We start from the raw sequence: 21793 nt of genomic DNA on the forward strand, positions 1-21793 counted from the left end.
GTCACGTATGGTAATTATCAATTACAAACACATATTCTACATCTACAACCTGGTAAAAATTATTTCGTCACGCACAATACTTACTTTTTCAGAGGTGGACAAACAATAAAATAGCCTGGGTGTCGTGAAAAAACAGCGCTAAAGGGGACTAGAAATGTGCCAAACCACTAATAAAGTGTGATAATCAGTTTCTATTATGTAAGTTATGGTCGTTCGAACTTTGCTTCCGGGCACTAAATTTACCTTATAAGGTCCCTGGTCGAATCCACTGAAAGTGCTCTCCATGGTGTAGCTCCTGAGTACTTGCAGGTGTCTCCACACAACCACGCGCGCAGTCGTCTCCTTCACCTTCTCCACACTGTTGCAGCAGTTCATCAGGCAGAAGCTGGGGGCACTATACGAGAGCAGCTTCGGAAGCGCCTGCTCACACAAACCAACACAATAGATTAACAAAATATAACCACTGGGCCCTTGGAAAAGTGACTATGAATTCAAATAAACCAAAAACGTTCAATTTTTTTTTGCAACATTTCCAAATTTTGAATTTCAGAAAGCTCACTAAATTACAAAACTTTCAAGTATTAATACACTTCATTGATAAAATTAACTCAATTTGAGAAAACTGAAGCAAATTGTATTTTTTTATGCTGCAGGGAAATCTGAATGAAATTCGACTTATGAAAGTTAAACCCATTCACGTTTTTCTCACCATATGCATTAGCCTTGAGGAACGAAATGTTGCAAAAGTACGAAATGAGATTGGAAAAAAGTAATGAACGCAAGAAAACATAAAAAACACTGACTTTATTGAAAAAATCTCAATTTTGAAACTTCAAAGAAAAAAATAGATGCCCTTTAAGCTCTTTGAATTTCTTGAACGATTAATGATTGGCGCTTTTTTGATAACATTAATCCAACTTGAGAAAACTGGATTAACAGGTAAAGTTTTAATTCCGCTGGAAATCTAAAAATTAGGTTCCACTTTCGAAACTAGAAATCGTTCCGTTTTGTCGCGCCATTTCCACGTTCGTATTTGGAGTGCTATTTACGTCACTTTCAGCAGATGAGTTTCAATTGAACTCAAAAAGTGCATATATACCTAAGTGCATTCATAAATGCATTAATATCTATGAATGCCCATCTGTAGTTATTAGACTTTTAAGACTTTTTCTTGAAAAAAAATATCAGCAAGACCTATATAAGAGTCTTCACTACGTTCATTACTCTTAATTAATCAAATGTATGTCTCATTACAAAAGTTTTCCAAAATTAAAAAAAAAATAGATCGATTTCGGGTAAAAATAGAAAACTGAGCTCGAAGATCCATCCAAGAACGATATTAAACAGTGAGCAGTTTTCCATTAGAATCGGGTCGCGAGCATAGAAAAAAACTGAAACCGTTCCATAATTCATTATTTTTCTTTAGAAAACTGAAACTTTTTACCAACAAGCCCGTCTGCATACATGAATCGGCTCAGAAAAAAATGGTTGTATTAAACAACAGCAAGCTATTCAAGCAATAAAACCGAAAGAGCTTGAGTGATTGCATTTCGTAGATCGGTTTGCGAAAACTCAAGTTTATTGAGGCGAGCTGTTCATTCAAGCTATGTAACTTTGCAATATTTCAAGGTATTTCAGTTTGAACTAATTCTCAAATCTTTTCAACAGCAAAACTTTCAAGTTATTATTATTTTAAACTTTTTGATATAATATTTCATAATTTAGATCAATTTGAAAGCTAAATTTTCGGAGCAAGCCATTCAAGCGATGAAACTCTTGAAATAATTCAGGTAATTTTATAGTGAATCGGTTCGCATGAACTTGAAGCATTCCTCAACAAACAATGAAACTTGGAAATTTAAAGACTACTATGAATCGATTACCAAATATTAACAACTTTTTCAGCAAGCAATCAAAACGACTATCCACGAAATTTTCAAGGATATTTCATTGCGTGCATCGGTTCGCAAAAAAACTGAATTACTTAAATGGGTATATCGGTTCACTAAGTTTTCCGGGCAAGCTACTGAAAGTGCTATAACTTTAAATTATGTCAGGTATTTTGACAGCTCCAATCGATTCGCAACCTATTAAGGTTTTTCTCAATATATTTTAAGCTACATCACAAAACAAAGCGGCTCAAGAAAAATTTAAGTTGGAACCTTGAAATATTTCGAGTTAATTCATTGAGAGACTCGGCCCAGTCATTTCATGGAGCGAATCGGTTTGCGATTAAGTTAAAACTTCATTGAAACGACGAAACTTCGAAGTATCGAGCTATCACGAAGAACGAATCGATTGCTCCAAATTTTCCAAGCAAGCTGTTCAAGCAATGAAACTTTGAAAGCCTTTAAGTTATTTCGTAGATCGAATCAGCGAGCGAACAATTTTTCTTCGAATTAGGCTATTAGAGCAATAATACCCGCGAAAAACAGAAGTGTCCTAAGCAAGCAATTAAAGCAATGGAAGTTTTGATATATTTCGCTTTAATAGATCGCGTAAGCAATCCTAACTAAAAAAACAATTTCGATGAAACTTCAAACACCTTTAAACTTTCGAAACTCATTTCCTATCTTGGATCACTTCGCAAAAACGTTGAAGCTACTCAAGCAAGTTATTGAAGTCATAAAAACTTGAAAAAATTCTAATTTCTTTTTTATGCAAGCTATTGAAGCGATAAGTTCGAAAATCAGAACATTCTTGGCATTCTCTAAACGTTGAGCCCAGAGTACTTTCTTAAACATTGCGCTCGGAAAACTTTAAACGTTGCGTTCAGTTAAACATTGAGTCCATGGCGCTCTCCGACTTTCATTTAATAATTAAGACAAGAAAACACAACTGATTATTTCAGTTTTCCTTTCTATGCTCACGACGAGATTCTTAATAAAGGAAAACTGCTCATCGATGAGTTTTCTGACGATTTCAGTTTTTCTTATATACACCTGTTTTTCAACTCAAACTGTTCATTTCATTAATATTTACAGTTAAGCAATTGAATTTTTCCGCTTTTAGTTCCTAATACTGCGGCAGTGGTCTTTTAAGCCGTATATATCATTTAGGTGGTATATCTCGTTAAATTTACTGTGGACAAAAAAAACGTCGTAAAAGAATTGAAAAAACTATAAAAAACACCAGGATAATGGCATCTGTTTATAGGCTCCTATACTTAAGACATTTTGACAGCAATAATAATGAGATGAGACTATTGCAACTAATCTGGCTTAGCAATTAGCGTTTTCAATTAGCAATACCAGAAGCCTGCATGACTTACACTTATGAGCAGCAAAATTATGACGAGAATTAGGTGTAACAGAGACGAAGCTGCGCTTCGCAAATACTTGCGAGAACACGACCTAAAAGCAGAAAAAAGCCTCGAATTAGCGAAAACTCGGCTATGTGTAGGGTTCAAACCTACGACCTACTGCAATCAAAAGATTTTGAGTCTCACGTACTATCCCCTCAGCCACTCAAGCTTAACAACCAACAAACACTAGTCAAGAATAAAGCAGCTACATATGCTAACAAATTGCCAACACGATTCAGCACCAAATACAAATAGACTCAATTTTGCAATTAATAATTTGGAATATAACAAACTGAAGACATCCACACTAACTTTGCATGAAACAAATTGCAAAGCATAAAACCACATTATGTATAAATTATGCATTTCAAAAAATTGCAAGATATATTGAGTTAGAAAAATTGAGTTTTTATGCAGTTATGTTCTTTGGAACAAATAGCTTTTTTCGGTTCATTTGATGAAATAAAAATGCATCAACTGTGTTACTTTATTACTATTGGAGTGTCAAAGCACATGCAATCAAAAAAAGGTGTCCCACCATTATTGGGGTGCCGCACCAATATTTGCGACTTGAGTTGGAAAAAAAGAAGGTTCGTACTAATACACTAGCTTCGCAAGTGTAAATATACTGTGGCCTTGAACAGACCTTGTAGCCCTGGTCCTCGTTTTCTGCCTTCTGCAGGTCAGCAGGGTACCAACTTAAAGAGTTGCTACATCCAAACATGAAGATGTTCTTCCTTCGAGAGTGGCCGTGATAGTCACAATAGATCTAAACAGACCAGCAAAAAAACAATTTCATCTCTTGAACTGTACCTCCACTACGGTACCTAGTAAAGAAAATCCACACTTACTAAGGAAAAATTGAATGGTTGAGCATATGCGATATTTGTACTTACTAACTAGCGCTAGTAACTAGGTCTAAGAGATGGTAACAAAAAAATCAAAAGGGATGCAAACTATTTTTATCCATGTAAAATATTAAATTTTCAAGCAAAATTCAAGTGAATAATAAAACACTAGTCATTCAAGAAAACCTGCTAAAAGTTGCAGTTGAAAATCAATTATCTTTTCAGAACGTTGGCCAAACGATGGCTCTTTTCCGTTTAATAATATTCTTTGCCACTTAAGTAAAATTTAATCGACGTATCTGACGCTTCATATAATCATAGAACAGTTTCTACACTTACAAATGGCTTGCGTCCAGTCACTGACAGATACTGCAGCAATCCCTTTGTGTGATAAATTGTGGGATGCAACTCTGCAGAAGGGTTCAACCAGACCCTGTTCAAATCCTGTCCAGTAAGCGAGCACCTGTAATTTCCATTGATCACCCCGTCTGGGTTGAGCATGGGCACTATTTTGAATATGTACAATTCGCGCAGTGGTCTGGCCTCTTCGCTTAGAAGGTAGTTCAGGGTTCCTGCCATCACCCAGCTTGAGTTGCTCTCACCCGGGTGCACCCGAGACGACAGGAAGATCACTGGCATGTTGCCTGCAATGCAACGCATAGAGTTAGTAATTGCAAAAATAGCAACCGGTGGGACAGAAAACTCCGCTGACCACCATGAATACTGCAAAACAGCAAAAACCGGGCAAGTGATAAGAATTAATAATAATGATAGGCTTTTCTGCGATTCGCAGAGGATCTATGGAAGGCCTTGCAGCCTGTCTAAGCATAGTAAATTTCTCTAAATTCCTAGACTGAATTCTTTTGTTTTGCGACGCTCTTTTTTTTAACGAATCAGGGTCGTTTTCACACGGTACCACTATTGCAGCCGACACTGGTCAGGCTTTAGACCTGAAGTTCGAGGTCAAATGAGAGCTCGTCCTCGCCCACACTATCATTGTCATGGCAGGGGATCGATAACACAATCTGACGATTACGAAGTGAATGCCTTACCACTATGCTAAGTCCCACTTATCATTATCCACAAAATTCCTTACTTGAAATCGCGTGGAAAAATTACCCTATACCATAGTTCCTTTCCTCTCTTGAGAATAATCGAAAAAAATAATTAAGGGTTTTCAGACCCTTATTATGCATAAATTGGTAATAGTTTTAAAAATTAAATTGCCGTAAGAATATAACAAACTGAAGGCATCTATACTAACTTTGCATGTAACAAATCGCAAAGCATAAAGCCATATTATGAATAAATAATGCATTTCAAAAAATTGCAAGATATAATGAGTTAGAAAAATTGAAATTTTATGGAGTAATGTTCTTTGAAACAAATAGCTTTTTTCGATTCATTTTATGAATTAAAAATGCATCAACCGTGTTAACTTCTTACTATTCGAATGTCAAAGCACATGCAATCAAAAGGCTGATAAGTGGTACCAATATTTGCGACTTAGGTTAGACAAAAAGAAGGTTCTTTCTAATACAGTAAGCTAAGGCTAGTGTAGAAAGAGTCAATGAACGCAAGTAAACAGACAAAACTACTGATTTGTTTTTCAAAAAAAATCTCAACTTTCAAATTTCACAGAAAAAAAATAGATGCCTCAAATCCACAAAGGTAATGAACTGAATTTGAAAAGTAAATGGCGAAAAAGAAAAATTGAACCTGAACAAATTTTAAGATTTTCCCGAAAAGACACGAAAAAAAATCATTGCTACCTATATAAGACTACTTTTATCGACTCATGAAAACTTGGAAAGAAACTAAAAACTCGACTCACTGTATACATTCGCCAGTGCGTCATCGTCCACGCTAGTCTGACAAGTTGGACCCACGTGGTTATTACTCCCACTGCCACTACTACCACCACTCCCATTTCTGCTGTTACCATTATTGTTACTATTGTTGTGTTGTGGAATCGCGGCTGTGATTGTGAGTAGTGGACAGTCGTTGCCAGCTATGCTGCGACACAGACTCTGTCGTCTGAAGTAGATGTCACCTCTCTGAGCAGCTTGCCGCTCCAACTTGTCCAAGTGCACCTAAACAAAACACGTAGCAGTGTTTTATGTGAATTCGGAGAGACATTTCGACAGACCCTAAAAAGGTCGACATAAAACCGAAACTTTAGTGCCGCGTATATTGGAAAAAAGACTTGCATCCTTTGAATGTACTCTGACAGCACCCAATTACAGGGGTGGTATTTCAAATATTGTAAAATTTTTTATTGAAGTTTGTTCAACTCAGAGTTTGAAAAAAATCATAAGACTTTGTGAAGTATTTTATATTTAATTTTTTGAAAAATTTTAAAATGAATCAAGAAAAGTCACCTCTCGGAATTTAAAGCAGTTGAGCAGTCGCATTTGGACGCGAAATTTGCAACTTGGAGCTCCTGAGAGCACCCTTGCAGTACTCAACTACAAAAATGGGAATTTCAAGTCTTTTGAATTATTAAATCTCAGTTTTCTTAAAAGTTAAAAAAATCATAAGACACGTCATATCTCGAAACTTCAAGGATTTGAGCAGTCATATTTTAAACCAAGAATTGCAAGTGCCCTGAAAGCACCCAACAACAGGGTTGAGAATCTCAACCTTTGAGTATTTTTAATTTAAGTTTTCTGAAAATTTTTGAAAAAATCAATAAAATGTCGTATCTCGTAAACTGAAACGAATTTTTTGTTCAAAATTGGGGTCCAAATTCGCAACTCCTGTGGCAACCCTGACAGCAATACTATATTGGGTTGCTAATTTCAAAATTGATGAAATAAACTTTGAAGTCAAACTGGAAAGATGAACAAAAATTCTTAACCATTGCCATGTACGATATAGCTTAAACGTGAAAAAATTCTTTCGTTAAACATGCTGAAAAATACGGTGAAAAGCTAAAACATGGCGAGATAATGAAACCCGCATTTAAATATATAATTGACAATCCATAGATATTACATAGATAATAGATAGATCGAAAGATAGATACATAGAGAGATAAATAGATAGATAATAGATAGATAGTTTTTAAAAGCACGCCTCCCATTTTAATTATATCCTTTATGATATCACATCATAGTTTGGCTGTAGGTCCTTAGTTTTTTCTCACAACTTAGTCTTTCAAGTGTTTTGGGAGAGCTGAGAACACCAAAGTTTTGTAAAAAAAAGAAAAGGTAACGAAAGAAGCCTTGATCCTTGATTAATACAACTTTTGCTAAAACCGAAACCTAGCCTCCGAGCTCGGGATTTGGACTCTCACTCCCTCGCATCTGCGCGACCCCTTGACGGTTAGAAGACACTAGCCACTATAAAGCAGCTACAAATAATAACAAGGACAGCCGGTTGCTGTGCAAGTAGCAGAGAATGTTCCGATCATATTCATAAAAAAAATTTCTTCAAATTAGTGTCGTTTTTAGTGAGTGATGCGATTTCAGAACTATACGATCGCGTAGACAATTAGTGAATTAGGCATGATAGGCAAAATTGATTGCGAAAAAATGAAACAGAATTAAAATTTTCAAAAAAAAATTTTCTTATTTTTTGTCCAGTAGTTATAATTTTTTTAAAGCTGTTTGAATAAAAAAACAAGAAACCTAGCCAACAGACAGTTAGAAAAGAGCCAATTAATGAACGCAAGTAAACCGAAAAAAATATTGAAATACTTTTAAAAAAAACTCAATTTTCGAATTTCACAGACAAAACAGATGGCCTTATAGCTCTTTGAATTTCTGAAACATTGACTTTTTTGAAAAAAAATTAACCACATTTGAGAATTTTGAACCAATACGTAATATTTTTATCCTGCTGGGAAATCTGGAAAATTGAAATCTACTTTCGAAGCTAGAAGTCGATTACGTTTTTTGTGACCTTTACACTTAAAAATAAATAAAAAAAAAAAACAAACGCAAAAAGATGATTTTGAGCCTGAACAAATTTTAAAACATTCCCTGAAAAACAAAACGAAAAAAATATTACGACCGAAATAAGAGTCCGAACAACGTTCATCGGCTCGTAAAAACCTGAGAATTTGCAAAAAAACTGCTTCAAAAGCGTGCCAGATAAAATAAATTGCATTTGGAAAGGCTAGGACGAAAAAACTCGGACAACCAAAAGTCGAAAAAAAAACATTTTTTCAATAAATAAACTTGAATACCTGCATCATTGTGTATGAGAAAGGATAGTGATATGCGATGTAGACAATGTCATCCGAATGCTGAAACTGCAAAGAGAAGGTGAGTGTGTAGTACGTGCAGCCTTTTTTGCCCCCGGTGACAGATGCGTTGCGGATAAACTGGTTCTTATAGTAGCCGATTGAGAAGCCAGATCTCTGCCAGCGCCCAATTCCAGTGTCTAGCATGTCTTGCACAGAGTAGGTCAAGGGCTGCATGCCTAAAACGGACAGGGCACTAAATTTCTCGCACGCAGTTGCTATGTTATTGAGCATTGCATCCTGACAGCTTGAACCAAATGTGGCATTATCACATTAAATTTACGGAACTCGCTCAAAAATGTCAATTTGCTGCTTTCTGAAAACCCACTTGATCACTTTCAATTGTTTTGCAAAAAGTTATTTGTCAAGTAGCCCCTTGCAATCCCTAAGTAATCTGATGAAGCGCTTTTGAACTCACCGAAATTGAACTGACTGTTTGGTTTTTCGAGATTCACAATATTGAATCTGTACTCGACATTTGCTCGCATGTTGGCCACTTCGAAGTAGAACCACTGCGTGAATGACCTCGAGTTGGTGTCTGTGTTGAGCACTAGGTCGTACTCCCTCTCTCGCACTTGAGTCGCCTTTCTCAGGTTGCCACACTCGAACACCGACGAGAACACTAATGTGGGAACCTGTAACGAAACAACCACTCATTTGTGCTCGGTGAGACGACAGACAGCTGTTATTAGGGCCACGACGACTCCCATTCATTTTCACTGGGACTTTCTGCAATTTTACTACGGTTACAATTTTCAGGTTCGCGTGCCTTGCTTATTTGAATGATGTCAACCATCCGAAAGCTGCAAATATATTCGTGAGTGTTCATAATCTCCGTTCGTCTAAATCACCTGGCAACTCCCAGATAGTTTAGCGACTAAACTTACCCTGCAGTCAAATGGGATGTGACAGTTTGAACTTCATGAACCATTGAGTAAAAGAAACTGCTCTTCATCCAATAGATACATAATACGGGAAGATATCGTAATAAAAAACTTCACAGCCTGTAAACTTTAACTGTTTCATCTTATTTTTTTATTAGACCTCGGCCTGCTCAGTGCAGGGCCAACCGTGAGGGAGGGAGATGTCATCCATTCTGCCACAGCCGGTCCCACCTTGAGGAGGCGGATGACACTGGGAGCCCTCCAACCGTGACCGAAGCGGGATTTGAACGCATGACCCTCGTGTTGAGAGACATGTGCCTAACCCACTAAATGTTTCTTCTAAATCAGCATGATAAGTTTTGTCATCAAAGCCTTTTCTGATTATCCAGAATACTCGAACTACGCAATCAGCAGTTAGATAGTTACTATGTTATTGTTCCCACCACTTCACGCAGGAGGGAAGGAACTATGAATTATCCGGCTTATTTTCCGCCCAATTTTGATTACTTCATTTTCCGCTCAATTAAAGCGCGTAGTCACGTGGGATATCATATTGAATCCCGATCTTCAGCAGGGCTGGACAAATCTGGACAGCCATTCGTGCCCTCCTTTCTGCGCCAAAAGTCAGCCAAATCGAACTGCTAGGATCGGCTGCGGCCAATGGACTTATTAAATTAAGATTTTGATTTCAATTCACTTTACTTTAAAAATACGTGTTTTCATTCACTTTTGTCTAATCTTAACCCAATTTGAGAAAAACGTGTTTGAAAATTCAAGTTTGGTTAGTTTTGTTCGGATAATTTAAATCAGCACTGTATATTGTAATGAAACTAAAAGGTTGAAAGTTTTCTTTATAGAAATCAATCAATTAGTTTTTTGGCCTTCTTGAGTTCATGGACATTTTTCCATCTGTCTGTCTGATGGCTATGTTTCAGTAATAAGGGCCGCTAGATTTTTCAGGGATAAGGGTATTACATAATTTTGTGTGTTTGGTTTTTCAATATTTAATCCTTTCTTTATATTTAATCGAAGAATTCAAACAAACGTTATTAATTGAATATGCCTATTTCACTATGACTCTCTAATATGCCTAAGTTCTAGGCTTTTGCTGAGGTCCTCGCGTCACACCACGGAAAAAAAACGACACAGATTTTGGGGGAAAAATGTTTGTTTGCTTAAACTTCTACATTATTGTGGTTATTGCGGCAACCGACTATCATTGTTGAGTTTCGTGGGGGTCATTAAAGGTCAATTTTTGACAATCGAACCCTGGGAGTTAAGCGTAAGTAAGCTGAAAGAAGCTTGTCTGGGTTTGAAAAAAAAACAGATTGTAATCATTATCAGAATTAATCATGTTTGTTTAAACTCTTCGATTAAATATAAAGGAAGGATTAAATATTGAAAAACCAAAAACACAAAATTATGTAATACCCTTATCCCTAAAAAATCTAGCGGCCCTTATTATTGAAACATAGCCATCAGACAGACAGATGGAAAAATGTCCATGAATTCAAGAAGGCCATAAACCTAAACGATTGAATTCTATAAAGAAAACTTTCAACCTTTTAGTTTCATTACAATATACAGAGCGGACTTAAATTATCCGGACAAAACTAACAAAACTTGAATTTTCAAACACGTTTTTCTCAAATTGGGTTAAGATTAGACAAAAGTGAACTGAACAAAAGTTGCCGAGAATTTCTCCGAAATTCTCAATCAAAATTTTACCCCAAAAATGGGTCATTTTGGCTTTTTTTAATTAATCAAGAATTACGCAGAAACTACTTTGTTAATTGATGAGGAATATATATCACAAGAAGTCTCTAACACATCCCAACAAAGTTCTAGAAGGATTAAATCCTTTTTTATAATTTGATTTTAAGCAAAGATTTTGGGTTTTATAAAGTAAAAATCACGTTTCTTGACTATCAAGCAAAATATATTTTCTCTTATACAGGTTTTTGGAGATTTAACCCTTATTCAACTTTGTTGGGTTGTGTAAGAGGCTTCTTGTGATATAACTTTCTCATGAATTAACAAAGTAGTTTCAGCGTAATTCTTGAATAATTGAAAAAAGCCAAAATGACCCATTTTTGGGGTAATATTCTGGTTGAGAATTTCGAAGAAAAAATTGCACCATATTAATTCTGATGAAATTCTAAGCAACTTTTGTTCTCTTCACTTTTGTCTAATCTTAACCCAATTTGAGAAAAACGTGTTTGAAAGTTTTTTTTCATTTTGTCCGGATAATTTAAATCAAATCAGCGCTGTACTTATGTCCATAAATATGCATGAAACATCTACAACAATCAGCAGATGAAAACGTAGCGGAGCATAACGATGTAAACAGTCCTGGAATAAGAGGAAAGATAGCAAACATCGGGCCCATTCTTAATATTTTGAAAAAGAAATCGAAGCCAAAAATAAAATACTTGCCTTGCTGGAGTAATCTACGTGTTTTCTGCCGTTGCCCCCAGAAACCACCTGCTCCTCCAGGTCATAAACTGTAGCTTGAATCAATGACTGTGGGAACAAAAACCGCTCAAAATCTTCAAACATTTTGTATCTAGCAATCACTGGTTTTTCCTCTTTGTAATATTCCACTACATTCGATCTAAGATGACCGTATGCTTCTGGAATCGGAACTTTCTGGAACTGCACCGCACTTAAAGCATTCCAAGCCATACTGGCGTATCTATGTGGCGCATCGTACGGTGTAGGCAACTCTGCGCTGTCTATTTTTGGTCTCGTCTCTTCTCTTTCGAATCTCGGAGAACTACTGACCGTATTTGATTGACTTTTAAACCCACCGGGGCTGGGGTAATTCATATAAGGGTACCAAGAACTAGACGATGAACTCTCTGTCGACGATGACTTTATTCCGTTATCTGCAACTCCTAAAGTCGACGTATGTCGTGCTAGTTGAGACCCGAACGAGAACCCGTCGGTGCAAGATGTTGTCGATTTCGATTTAAGTAATGTCTTTTTAGTCGACTTAATGAGTCGGTCTCTAAGGGCCATTTGATGGGAGTTTATGGGTAGTTTGGGCAGCGATCTAGTCAAAAACGACGATGATGCGAAACTAGAGCTACTGAGGGATCCCATATTTGACTGACTACTTGAACCTAATACCGAAGTATTGTTCAGACTTCGTTTTTTCGTTCCTGAAATCTTGCCCGTTCCAAGCTCTGATTGACATCGATTGTTCTTTTTTCCAACAAGCGAAACGCCTTCTGTTTTCGTGAAGTTCAAGTTATTCAACACCTATGCATAAGATACAATGGCGCCGTTCAACAAATTACATATATTAGCCCGCCCCGCGTATTTTTTTTGCAAAAAAAAACACGTCAATTTCTACGTTTCTCAATTCCTATAAGTTAACACAGTCTTAGAAGATATTCAATCTTTATCGGCATTTTTTCAGTATCTAAAAACGGAATCTTAGTAATTTCTAAACAAGTGAGTCTCTTGTTTTAAACCCAGGTCCTACTAAATGCAGGAATATCCGTGGGAGAGGGGATGTCATTCATTTCGGCGTAACCGTTTCACTTTCAGGAGGCAGATGACACTGCGACTACAGCGGAGGGGATGACAACCGTAACTAAAGTGGGATTCGAAAACACGACCCTTGATGAAAGACGCGTGCCTTACCCAACTCGGCCAAGGCAGCTGTGAGATTTCCCTATCACGAAGAGTACGATGAAAAAGCTAACAACCTATGAAACAGAGGCCAAGCAGAGCTAGTGGGCAGAAAAGTAGAGGGAAACCACTACTTAGGAAAAAAAACATTATCTGCCAACAAGTTCAACTTCAGGAAAAAAGGAGAAAAGCAACAAACATCGTTAAATCAGCATTCATTAAAACTTTCTGATTTTCAACGTTTTTGGAAGACACCCGCACCCCATTTATACGTCCACCTATTTTCTGAAACTTAAAAAGCATGAAAATCTGTTTTTGATCACCAAACGATGAATTACAGATCGATTTTCACTCATGGTAAAATGATTAATTTAGAAAACTTCATGCTTTGAAAATTAAACTGACAGAAATTACGCAGACAAACGGTAATCCGATAATTCCCAGAAAAAGTTTTCATTTCAGGCATCGCAAAATAGCTATAGGTTCCATATAAGAGTCCAATTATATAGAGTCTATAGTCCAATTTCATACAGATTTTTTAAGTTGCTCACGGAAAAAGTCTAGCTCCCGCTTAGAAACCAAGTAACATAGCCAACTGACAGTTGGAAAAGAGTATTGAACGCAAGAAAACTGAAAAAAAACTGACTTGTTTTTCAAAAACCTTCAACTTTTGAATTTCGAAGAAAAAAAATAGATGCCCTTAAAGCTCTTTGAATTGTAGAACAATTTATGATGGACACTTTTTTGTTAAAATTGACGCAGTTTGAGAAAACTGGATCAATAGGCAAAACTTTTATTTCGCTGGGAAATCTGATAATTAATTTCCATTTTCGTGACCTTTACATTTTTGCTTTTAGATAGAGGAGTTTGCCTTCCTGTTAACAATGGAAACGCACTGAACTTAAAAAAAATCACGAAAAAGTCAAACCGCGAAAAATCAAAAATGAGCGTGAACAAATTTTAAGACTTTTCCGTTAACAAAAATCACCAAAACCTGTGTAAGAGTACTCGCTACGTTCATTGCTCTAAACAAATTCACTAACTTCATACTGTTCTTTCAAAACCACCTCTTCAGTCGAAATTAAAGTGGCCGATTGGGTGGAGCCCCGTGCGAACAGTGACTTAAACACACCGCCTGTGATCTCCTCGCTGTGCTGAATGTCAGTTTTTGAACTTCCAAACGTATCCGAGGACCAGTCAAAACATACGCTCTGGTTTTTACTGTGACTGGAAACCTCTTCTCTAGCTCGCTTCAACATCCAGCCTACTGCTTCTTCGCAAAACGTACTGTAACGAGGAGATATTTCAGAATGTGGCAGTTTTCGAGCTATTAATTCAGGAAAGATCCATTGGTACTCTTTTTAATTGTTGTTGATTCGCAAAAAGTGAGATGTTTTTAAACGCTTTCTCGTAATTATGTAGTTTATTCAAGCATAACATTTTGACCGCCTATTCTGATATATCACCTGTAACAATTCTCGAGGTCCTCGCGTGACCTCGTGGTCACTTTATCACTAAAATACTCGTCCGCTTCCTTTTCGTCATCTTCATCGTCAAGGTCATTGTTATTCGGCTGTTGATCAGGTGCGTTGTTCGAGTTCGGAGGAGCCGAAGTGGACTCGCCATTGGGTGGCCCTTGAATTTGATCCGGATTGTCTTCGTCGTCAAGAAAAAGGTCGGGATCTACGTCAGTAGCAGGCACGAACGAAATGGCGTTCTCATCTTCGGTCAGATCCAGATCATCATCGTCATCTTCGAAATCTAAATATGACAATATTTCCCTTTCAATGGCTCGTGAATTATCTCAAATCTCTAATGAGTATGTTCAAAAAATTACTAAGACGCATCCTGTGTTTCAAATCCTGGTCTACAACAACCAAATATGTTCAAACGCAATAATGAAATTGTTTTCAAAAATGGAACAAAGATACTGATTAATCTTTTTAAAAAAAGAAAAACAATAAAAAGGCCAGTTAGCTATCGAGTGGTGTCTTCATGAAAAAACAACTGAACAGCGTTTTGATTTCTGATTACCAGATATTCGTTATCCCAAATGTATTGATGCCGTGCGTAAACAATGCAAAAATTACTTGATTGTTTAGAGAAGTCATCGAGATATTTATATTTGTACAATGGATAAAGAAGATTTGAGTTGGAGCGAATCCTTGAGTTTTTTTGTTCTGGCAAGTCATTTTTTCTGTATTTCGAAAGCTAAATCATTATTTTTTGGATCTCGAAATTGTCAAAAAATTCTTGATCGATCATTATGCCATTATTTAGCAAGCCATGCTGCTGCTCCTTGAGTAGTGCAAACGAATAGTTTGAATAAATCAGAAACATCAAATTTTTACATTTTATCAAAACTTAAACTTTTTTTGCAGCAAGTATCAGTTTTAATTGTTTTCAAGCTTAAGCAGTTCAGTTTTATCACCAGTTTCATATATAAGAGCAGCATACTGATGAAGTGATTGAATATACGTTTTGTAGATACTTAGCAGTTGTTTAGACTGAAACTTTTATCCTGGTTAAGATTTAACTTGTAAGGTATGAGCCAAGTTTTGGCATTTTCTAAGACAATTGCAGTTATGTAGTATAATAAAATCAATTGCATAGTTTCACTTTCCTTTTCAGGAATTCACACAACCTTTGGACAGATTCTTGATAAATGGTACGAAAATAAGAGTCCCAGCACTGACTATTTTGAAAACGCTTAAGCGATAGGTTCAAAGTTGATCCCTTGTTTACAATTTCTACATTCACATTTGTGGAAAAAATGGACTTTCTGCAATTCCCTTTAAATCAAAAACTTTACATTTCTCATCAAAATTGCATAATCATCATCGCCAAAAGCTGAAAATTCGAGCCTAGTAGTCATTAAAAAGTACATTAAAAGCCGGAAAAAAACGAAATAAAAAAACAAAAATTTAACAAATCGAGTTAGTAAAATTACAACCTATGTAAAATCAAACTAGCGTGTAACGCACCTCTGGTGCTTCGATTTTTAACAACTCATAAAAACCGCATATATTGAAAATAAGATCTGCATCCTTTGAGTGTACTCTGACAGCATCAAAGTACAGGAACTTCAGATTTTGAAAAGGTTTAATTTAAGTTTTCGGATTTTATTTTGAAAAAATGACAAAAAAACGTCATATCCGGAAAACTAACAAGATTTGAGCACTTAGATTTGGAGGCAAGATTTGCAACTACTGAGAAACTGAGAATCTGAGAAAAAATCATAAAAAACGTCATATCTCGAAAACTACAAGGATTTGAGAGGTAAGATTTGGAGGCAAGATTCGCATCCCGTGAGAGTACCCTGACAGAACCCAACTACAGGGTAAAAATAAGAAAAAAAAAGAAATTTTTCCAAAATAAATTTTTTAGAAATTTTTGAAAAATCTCGAAAATTGCCGTATTTCGTAAACTAAAAAGATTTGCTTATTCATATATGGAGGCCAGATTCGCAAAACCTGGGAAAACCCTGACAACATCTCAATATTGGATTGCAAATTTTCAACACTGAATTTAAACTGGAAAATGGAAAAAAGATCTTAACCATTGCAATATACGGTATAGCTTAAGCCAGCAAAAACTCTTTTGTCAAACACGCAAAAATAATACGTTTAAAAAGCTTAATCATGGCGTGATAGTGAAGCCCGCATTTAAATATATAAAAGATAGATAGATACCGGATTTTTAAAATGCTAAAACACGAAAAGCAACTAATGTGAAAGATGTTTACAGCAAAAAATACATGATTCTTAGATGTTGCAACTAAGCTGGCAAAACATCAGCAGTCAAGTATCAGGCCGACAGCTTTACTTGAAATAGAAAATTTTCATTTAAAACAAAAAAACAAGAGTCGCTCAGATTCGAACCCGGAACGTTTGCCGTCCCAGGCAAATTCATTACCTCCAGGCTAAGTATTCAGGAAAAACTAAGAAACTTGAACTATTATGAACTAAGGTACTGACAGGAGTCTAGATGAAAAAACAATTTACGGGAAAAAAATTGTTGTAATCGATTGCAATACCCTTATCGCGGGGGGACTTGATCAATAGATAAAGTTTTTATTCGGCTGGGTAATCTGAAAATTAAAATGCACATTCGAACTTAGAAGTTGATCACGTTTTTCATTGATCACATTTTTGCTGTTCGATAGTGGATTTTGCCTTCCTTTCAACAAAAGAAATGAACTGAGTTGAAAAGATATCAAAAGTCAAATCGCAAACAAGTAAATTTTCCCGAAAAAAATGACATAAGTCTGAAATACGTGTATCGACTCAAAAAAAAAATACGTGGTTCATATGAAATAAGCTTTGGTTCATAGGCTGGGTTCAAATGCGTTTAAAATCATTTTGAATCTCTTTGGCCTTAAGTTCTTTACTTGTGTAAAAAATCATTTAAGGGAGTTTTTTCAACATGAGAAACATTTAGGTCAAATTTGCTGACACTTTATCCTATTCAGAGAACATTTCTCCATCTGATGCAAAACTGAAACTGAACTCAACGAGTGACGGAAAAATCTTTGCAGCTTGATGAATATTATTTTTGCAAACTAAAAGTCAATCAGGTGTTAACTCTCCATTTGCACGTTCGTTTTACCTTATGAATTCGAACGGAACTTTAAAAAAAACGAAGTTAAACTGCAAAAAAAAACAAATTCGAGCCTGAACAACTTCAAAGACTTTTTGCGCAAACCAACGAGAAAAAATCAACACAAACTATATAAGGGTCTTCACTACGATTATGGATACCTAAAAATAGAAGCCTCTTACTAAACAGATGCTTCCTTGCTTATTTAATTAATTACAACACAAAAACACGGTGACAGGACTACTTGCCCCAATTCAATTGGCTCTCTGACAATCTGTCATATACTAAATTGCCCTACATGGCTTTTGGTCCTATGTCAACTTGTCCCCATGGATCTGTCCCATACTTAACATTTTATTTGATTCTTGGATGTTCGAATTGAAGACCAGCAAGCGCTAAGGACTGGACTCGTTTTGAGATAACAAAAGAATCAAATCGAAAAATTTTAACTGAGCCTAAAAACAAAAACTTTTGGCACTTACACGCTAAAATTTGACAATAATCCACAATTAGCGCCATTGAAACTAAATACAGCTATTCTTTCATTTTGCGTCATTGTTTTACCATTTTGTTCCTAAACATCCATCATAAATTCCATGAGTCAAATTACGTGGAGAATAACTCAACGAAACAAATGAACGCTCATTATTGACGGACAAGACTTCCCAAAAAGCAAACGACAAAACACAGTACTTGACATGCGCAAGATACGGTTCACACAAATGCCACATACTCGCTGTCACAGTAGATGAGCTGGTATCAACCAAAAATGAGCAGTCAAGATGTTAGAACTGGAGCAATTGAGGCTAATCAGATAAATACATCAGATGAAAAAAGAGGCCAAGCAGCAAATTGTACCTGTCAATAAGAGTATATTTGCCACTTGTCTCCAGGAGGTAACAGATGAGAAAGTAGTTCAATTATCTTTGCCCAGTCGTGCAGCAAAAAACAGAACTCTTAACCGCCAGTAACAGAACTTGGTCCCATCCTTGCCAATCATTAATGACATTAATTCCAACGGAAACTTCTGATTGTCATCATTTTTTGAAACTTTAAGCCACCGTCGAGGGTCCAAAATTTAAGGTGATAAAGGCAAATACTGAAATAACTTTGCTCTTTCCCTCCACCGCTCCCTATACTGAACTAACCAGTACAGGGGGTTTAAGGGGCGAGGCAGTACCTGCCGTTTCTCATATTATCGATTTCATGCTAAAATTTTTTGAGTTCAAAATTTGAGCTCTTGACTTCTTGATTTAATGTATTGTGCACTATTAACTAAGCTAAAGGAGCTTACAAAATCAGCAATCAATCTTTTGATATTTTTAACTCGACATGAAAAGTGCGTTGAAATTTAGCCGCATTCAATTTGATCATGCATGCTTTGAACTCATTTTGATTCAGCGTATGTTTTAATGATTCCGCATTTTGTTTCAGGCTTAATTGTTCAACAAAATTATCTTTCATTTTTATGCTGATATTAAGTTCTACGAGGATATCAAAGAATATGGGGCAAGTTTTATTTAGTTATTATCTGGGACAAGATGGCATTGGACAAGTTGTCATTTTGGGCAAGTTGGAATAGGACAAATTGGGCTGTAACAAGTTGATTTGGGGCAAAATGACATGTAACCACAAAAACACACACACACACGCGCACACCTGTTTCTCGTGATGGTTCTTCCAGAGCTCTCTCGGCTGACTCGGACTGATTGGGCAGTTTGTAGTGGTAGGCAGAAAAGAGATTACTCAGAGGCAGCGTCTGTCGCGGCACACACCGTCTGATGATATAAACTGCCAGCTGAATTAGAGGCTCTAAGTCAGCGTCTAAACATCACAACATCCAACTCAACCTGTGACCAATACAAATACAATCAAGGCATGCAAAATGGTCAAATGGAGACACAGTTATTCTTGACCAATCAACAACACAATTGTATTCACAATTAATTCGAAGATTTCGAAAGATCTTTTAGAAGCTATTGGTTATACCAGAATAACTGTAAAAAGAACTTAACATAGACGAAATAGCCATAACCATTATCCGAAACTGCTCATTTTTTCTTTTCGAGCATTTTTTACACTCATTAGTTGCAGCTTCTAATGTTATTCTCATCTTCTCGAGCCCTGTACCGTAAAAACATGCAAACTAAATTAATGCTCCAAATAGGATTGCAAATGTAGTTCAAACCTCGACCAACATTTATAAACAGTACTCACGGGGCTGAAAATGAAGCCGAAATAACATCAAAGGAGGGTTTGGACATACAAGCAATAAAAATATCAGCCTGCTTCAATCAGCGAAACCCAAAGATACGAGAGGAAGTCTCTTATATTTTATGCCACTTATACCCACCATGATCCGTGCTTGCTGCTTCAGAGTGAGACATTATTTCCGTGCCCGTAAAAACAACAAAAACCTTGGCATGAAAATCTCGAGGGGAGCAATCAGTACTCGGTAATCAGTTGAATATACTGTAGAAAGAAAGTAAAGCAAGCAAACAGCTCATAGGATTTTTCAAATTTGGCCGTAGAGAGCCTTCTTTTTAAGACGTTGAGAATCTGATTCAGATAACAGAAATGTGGAATTTTCGAACCAGATTCTACCAGTGCGTACGTAAAATTTTCATTTAGCTTTGGGTATTTTGTTAGTCTAGAGTATGTCAAAAACGTAGTTTTTAAGATATGAAAATAGTGTTTTGGGTTTCCTTTCATCTTTTTGTACCAGGAAACGTTTTCATTTGGAATGAAGAAATGCTTCAACCTAAGCCAAATTAATAGCTACTACCTTACAGAAACACAAAATTGATTTTGCGCTTTAAAGAATTGTTTTTTTTTCTACACTAGTGGACAAAATTAAACGCAAATTCAGGCTCAGAGAATGGTTTCCGAAATCATTCTTGAAAGCAGGCTTTTTAGAGAAAAAAATCTGAGCTTGCACTTAACTATGCCCACTAGTGTAAGTTAAATAATTGCGTTACTTTTTTTCTCCAGTATATATGGTTTTCTTCGTGGATAAACGCTATGATGTATTTTGTCGCTAACGCGTGCCATAAGAACGCAACTTATCGCGCGTTAACTATTCCAATTTGGCCAAAAGAGCAATTTTAAAACACCAAAATTAAACAAAAATGATCACAGGTATAAAAAGTCGTAACATGTCCCAAAAAACACTCCAGGCATAAATATTACGCCAATTTCTTCGAAAGTCGGAACAATAACATATAAACAGTTCCCACTGCCTTTATTACAAAAAGTGAACTCCGCATATTCATCTCAAAAAATGTCAACAAATTCAAGAAAACCAAAAAAACTAACTATTTTTGACGATTGAACAAGAAAAAATTTATAACGATAACGTTGTTATGAATTTTTAGAATCTTCCATGATTAGAACTTATTTTATTAAATTAACCCAAGTGGATCAAGAGGTAATTTGTTTTTCGGCTGCCGATTCTGAAAACTAAAAACAATGTTTGAAACTTAAAGTCAGTCAACTTTTTCTCGTCATCTGCAATTCTAATATTGGAGAGCCCAAATAGCCTTCCTTTTGGCAAATGAATGTTATGACTTTAACACAGAGGCGAAGCCCTCATCTTCTTTTCACACCCTGAGTTTTAGATTGAAGATTTCGTCGCCCTGAGTTCTTAGATTGAACCCTTAATATCATATTTAGATAGTAGTTTTCGAGAATAGTGAGGAAACTTCTAAGAAAAACGGTTTAAAATTTTGAATAATTTTTCCGAATTCCATATCAATTTGTTTATAAAAAAAAACAGGGTGAACAAGATTACGCAGGGAAAATCTAAGGATAATCTTAGTTTTCATGAACTATCAACCGCAGAATTAGAAAATTCGTTTTTCAAAAAAACCTTCCAAAAAAACGGACTAAATCTCAAATTGGACGTTTTCCAAGGCCATGTTTTGCTTCAACATGCAGGGCATAGCCACTTGTGCAGGTAAGATTCAAATGACTGATTGATTTCTCTCGGTTAAACCCTTAATAGTTTTGGCAGGGTGGTCTTGAGAAAAATTTTTAAAAAATTAAAAATTAATCTAAATGTCAAAAAATGGGCTTGTTTGAGGCCATAACTTTTTTCTACCTAATTTAGGGAATAACCGCTTGAGAAGAGAGATCTCCATAACTTGCTCTTTTGATTGAAACCTTCATCTCAGATTTCTGCATTTAATATTTGAGAGAATGAAAAATTTCAAAACAAATAGGCCTAAAATCTATTTGAAAATTTGTAGTTTTTGAGAAAAGTTGAAATTTC

The 21793-nt window shown here is 36.0% G+C and overlaps 2 protein-coding genes across 5 annotated transcripts in view; one reads left to right on the forward strand and one right to left on the reverse strand.

The window, feature by feature from the left end:
* Positions 1-21793, forward strand: part of LOC134854300 (huntingtin-interacting protein K-like) — a 318593-nt gene that overhangs the window by 136013 nt on the left and 160787 nt on the right. The window contains exon 1 of one of the 2 annotated variants that reach the window (XM_063870500.1): positions 9950-9960. The exons of the other annotated variant lie outside the window; for it this stretch is intronic. The gene's annotated coding sequence lies outside the window, so the exon portion shown is untranslated. Of the gene's footprint in view, positions 1-9949; positions 9961-21793 lie in introns of those variants that run through there. 2 annotated transcript variants of the gene reach the window in all.
* LOC134854297 (cytosolic carboxypeptidase 1-like) overlaps positions 1-21793 on the reverse strand; it is a 52578-nt gene that overhangs the window by 5688 nt on the left and 25097 nt on the right. For all 3 annotated transcript variants that reach the window (XM_063870496.1, XM_063870495.1, XM_063870497.1), the window contains 10 exons: positions 19183-19347; positions 14391-14685; positions 13968-14211; positions 11722-12549; positions 8820-9036; positions 8345-8580; positions 5987-6245; positions 4492-4796; positions 3951-4073; positions 244-420 (listed from right to left, as the gene is read on the reverse strand). In XM_063870496.1, coding sequence (XP_063726566.1) covers positions 244-420; positions 3951-4073; positions 4492-4796; positions 5987-6245; positions 8345-8580; positions 8820-9036; positions 11722-12549; positions 13968-14211; positions 14391-14685; positions 19183-19347 — 2849 coding nt within the window. The remainder of the gene's footprint in view (positions 1-243; positions 421-3950; positions 4074-4491; positions 4797-5986; positions 6246-8344; positions 8581-8819; positions 9037-11721; positions 12550-13967; positions 14212-14390; positions 14686-19182; positions 19348-21793) is intronic.

This window comes from Symsagittifera roscoffensis, chromosome 9 (genome assembly GCF_963678635.1).
Source record: "Symsagittifera roscoffensis chromosome 9, txSymRosc1.1, whole genome shotgun sequence".
NCBI lineage: Eukaryota > Metazoa > Xenacoelomorpha > Acoela > Convolutidae > Symsagittifera > Symsagittifera roscoffensis.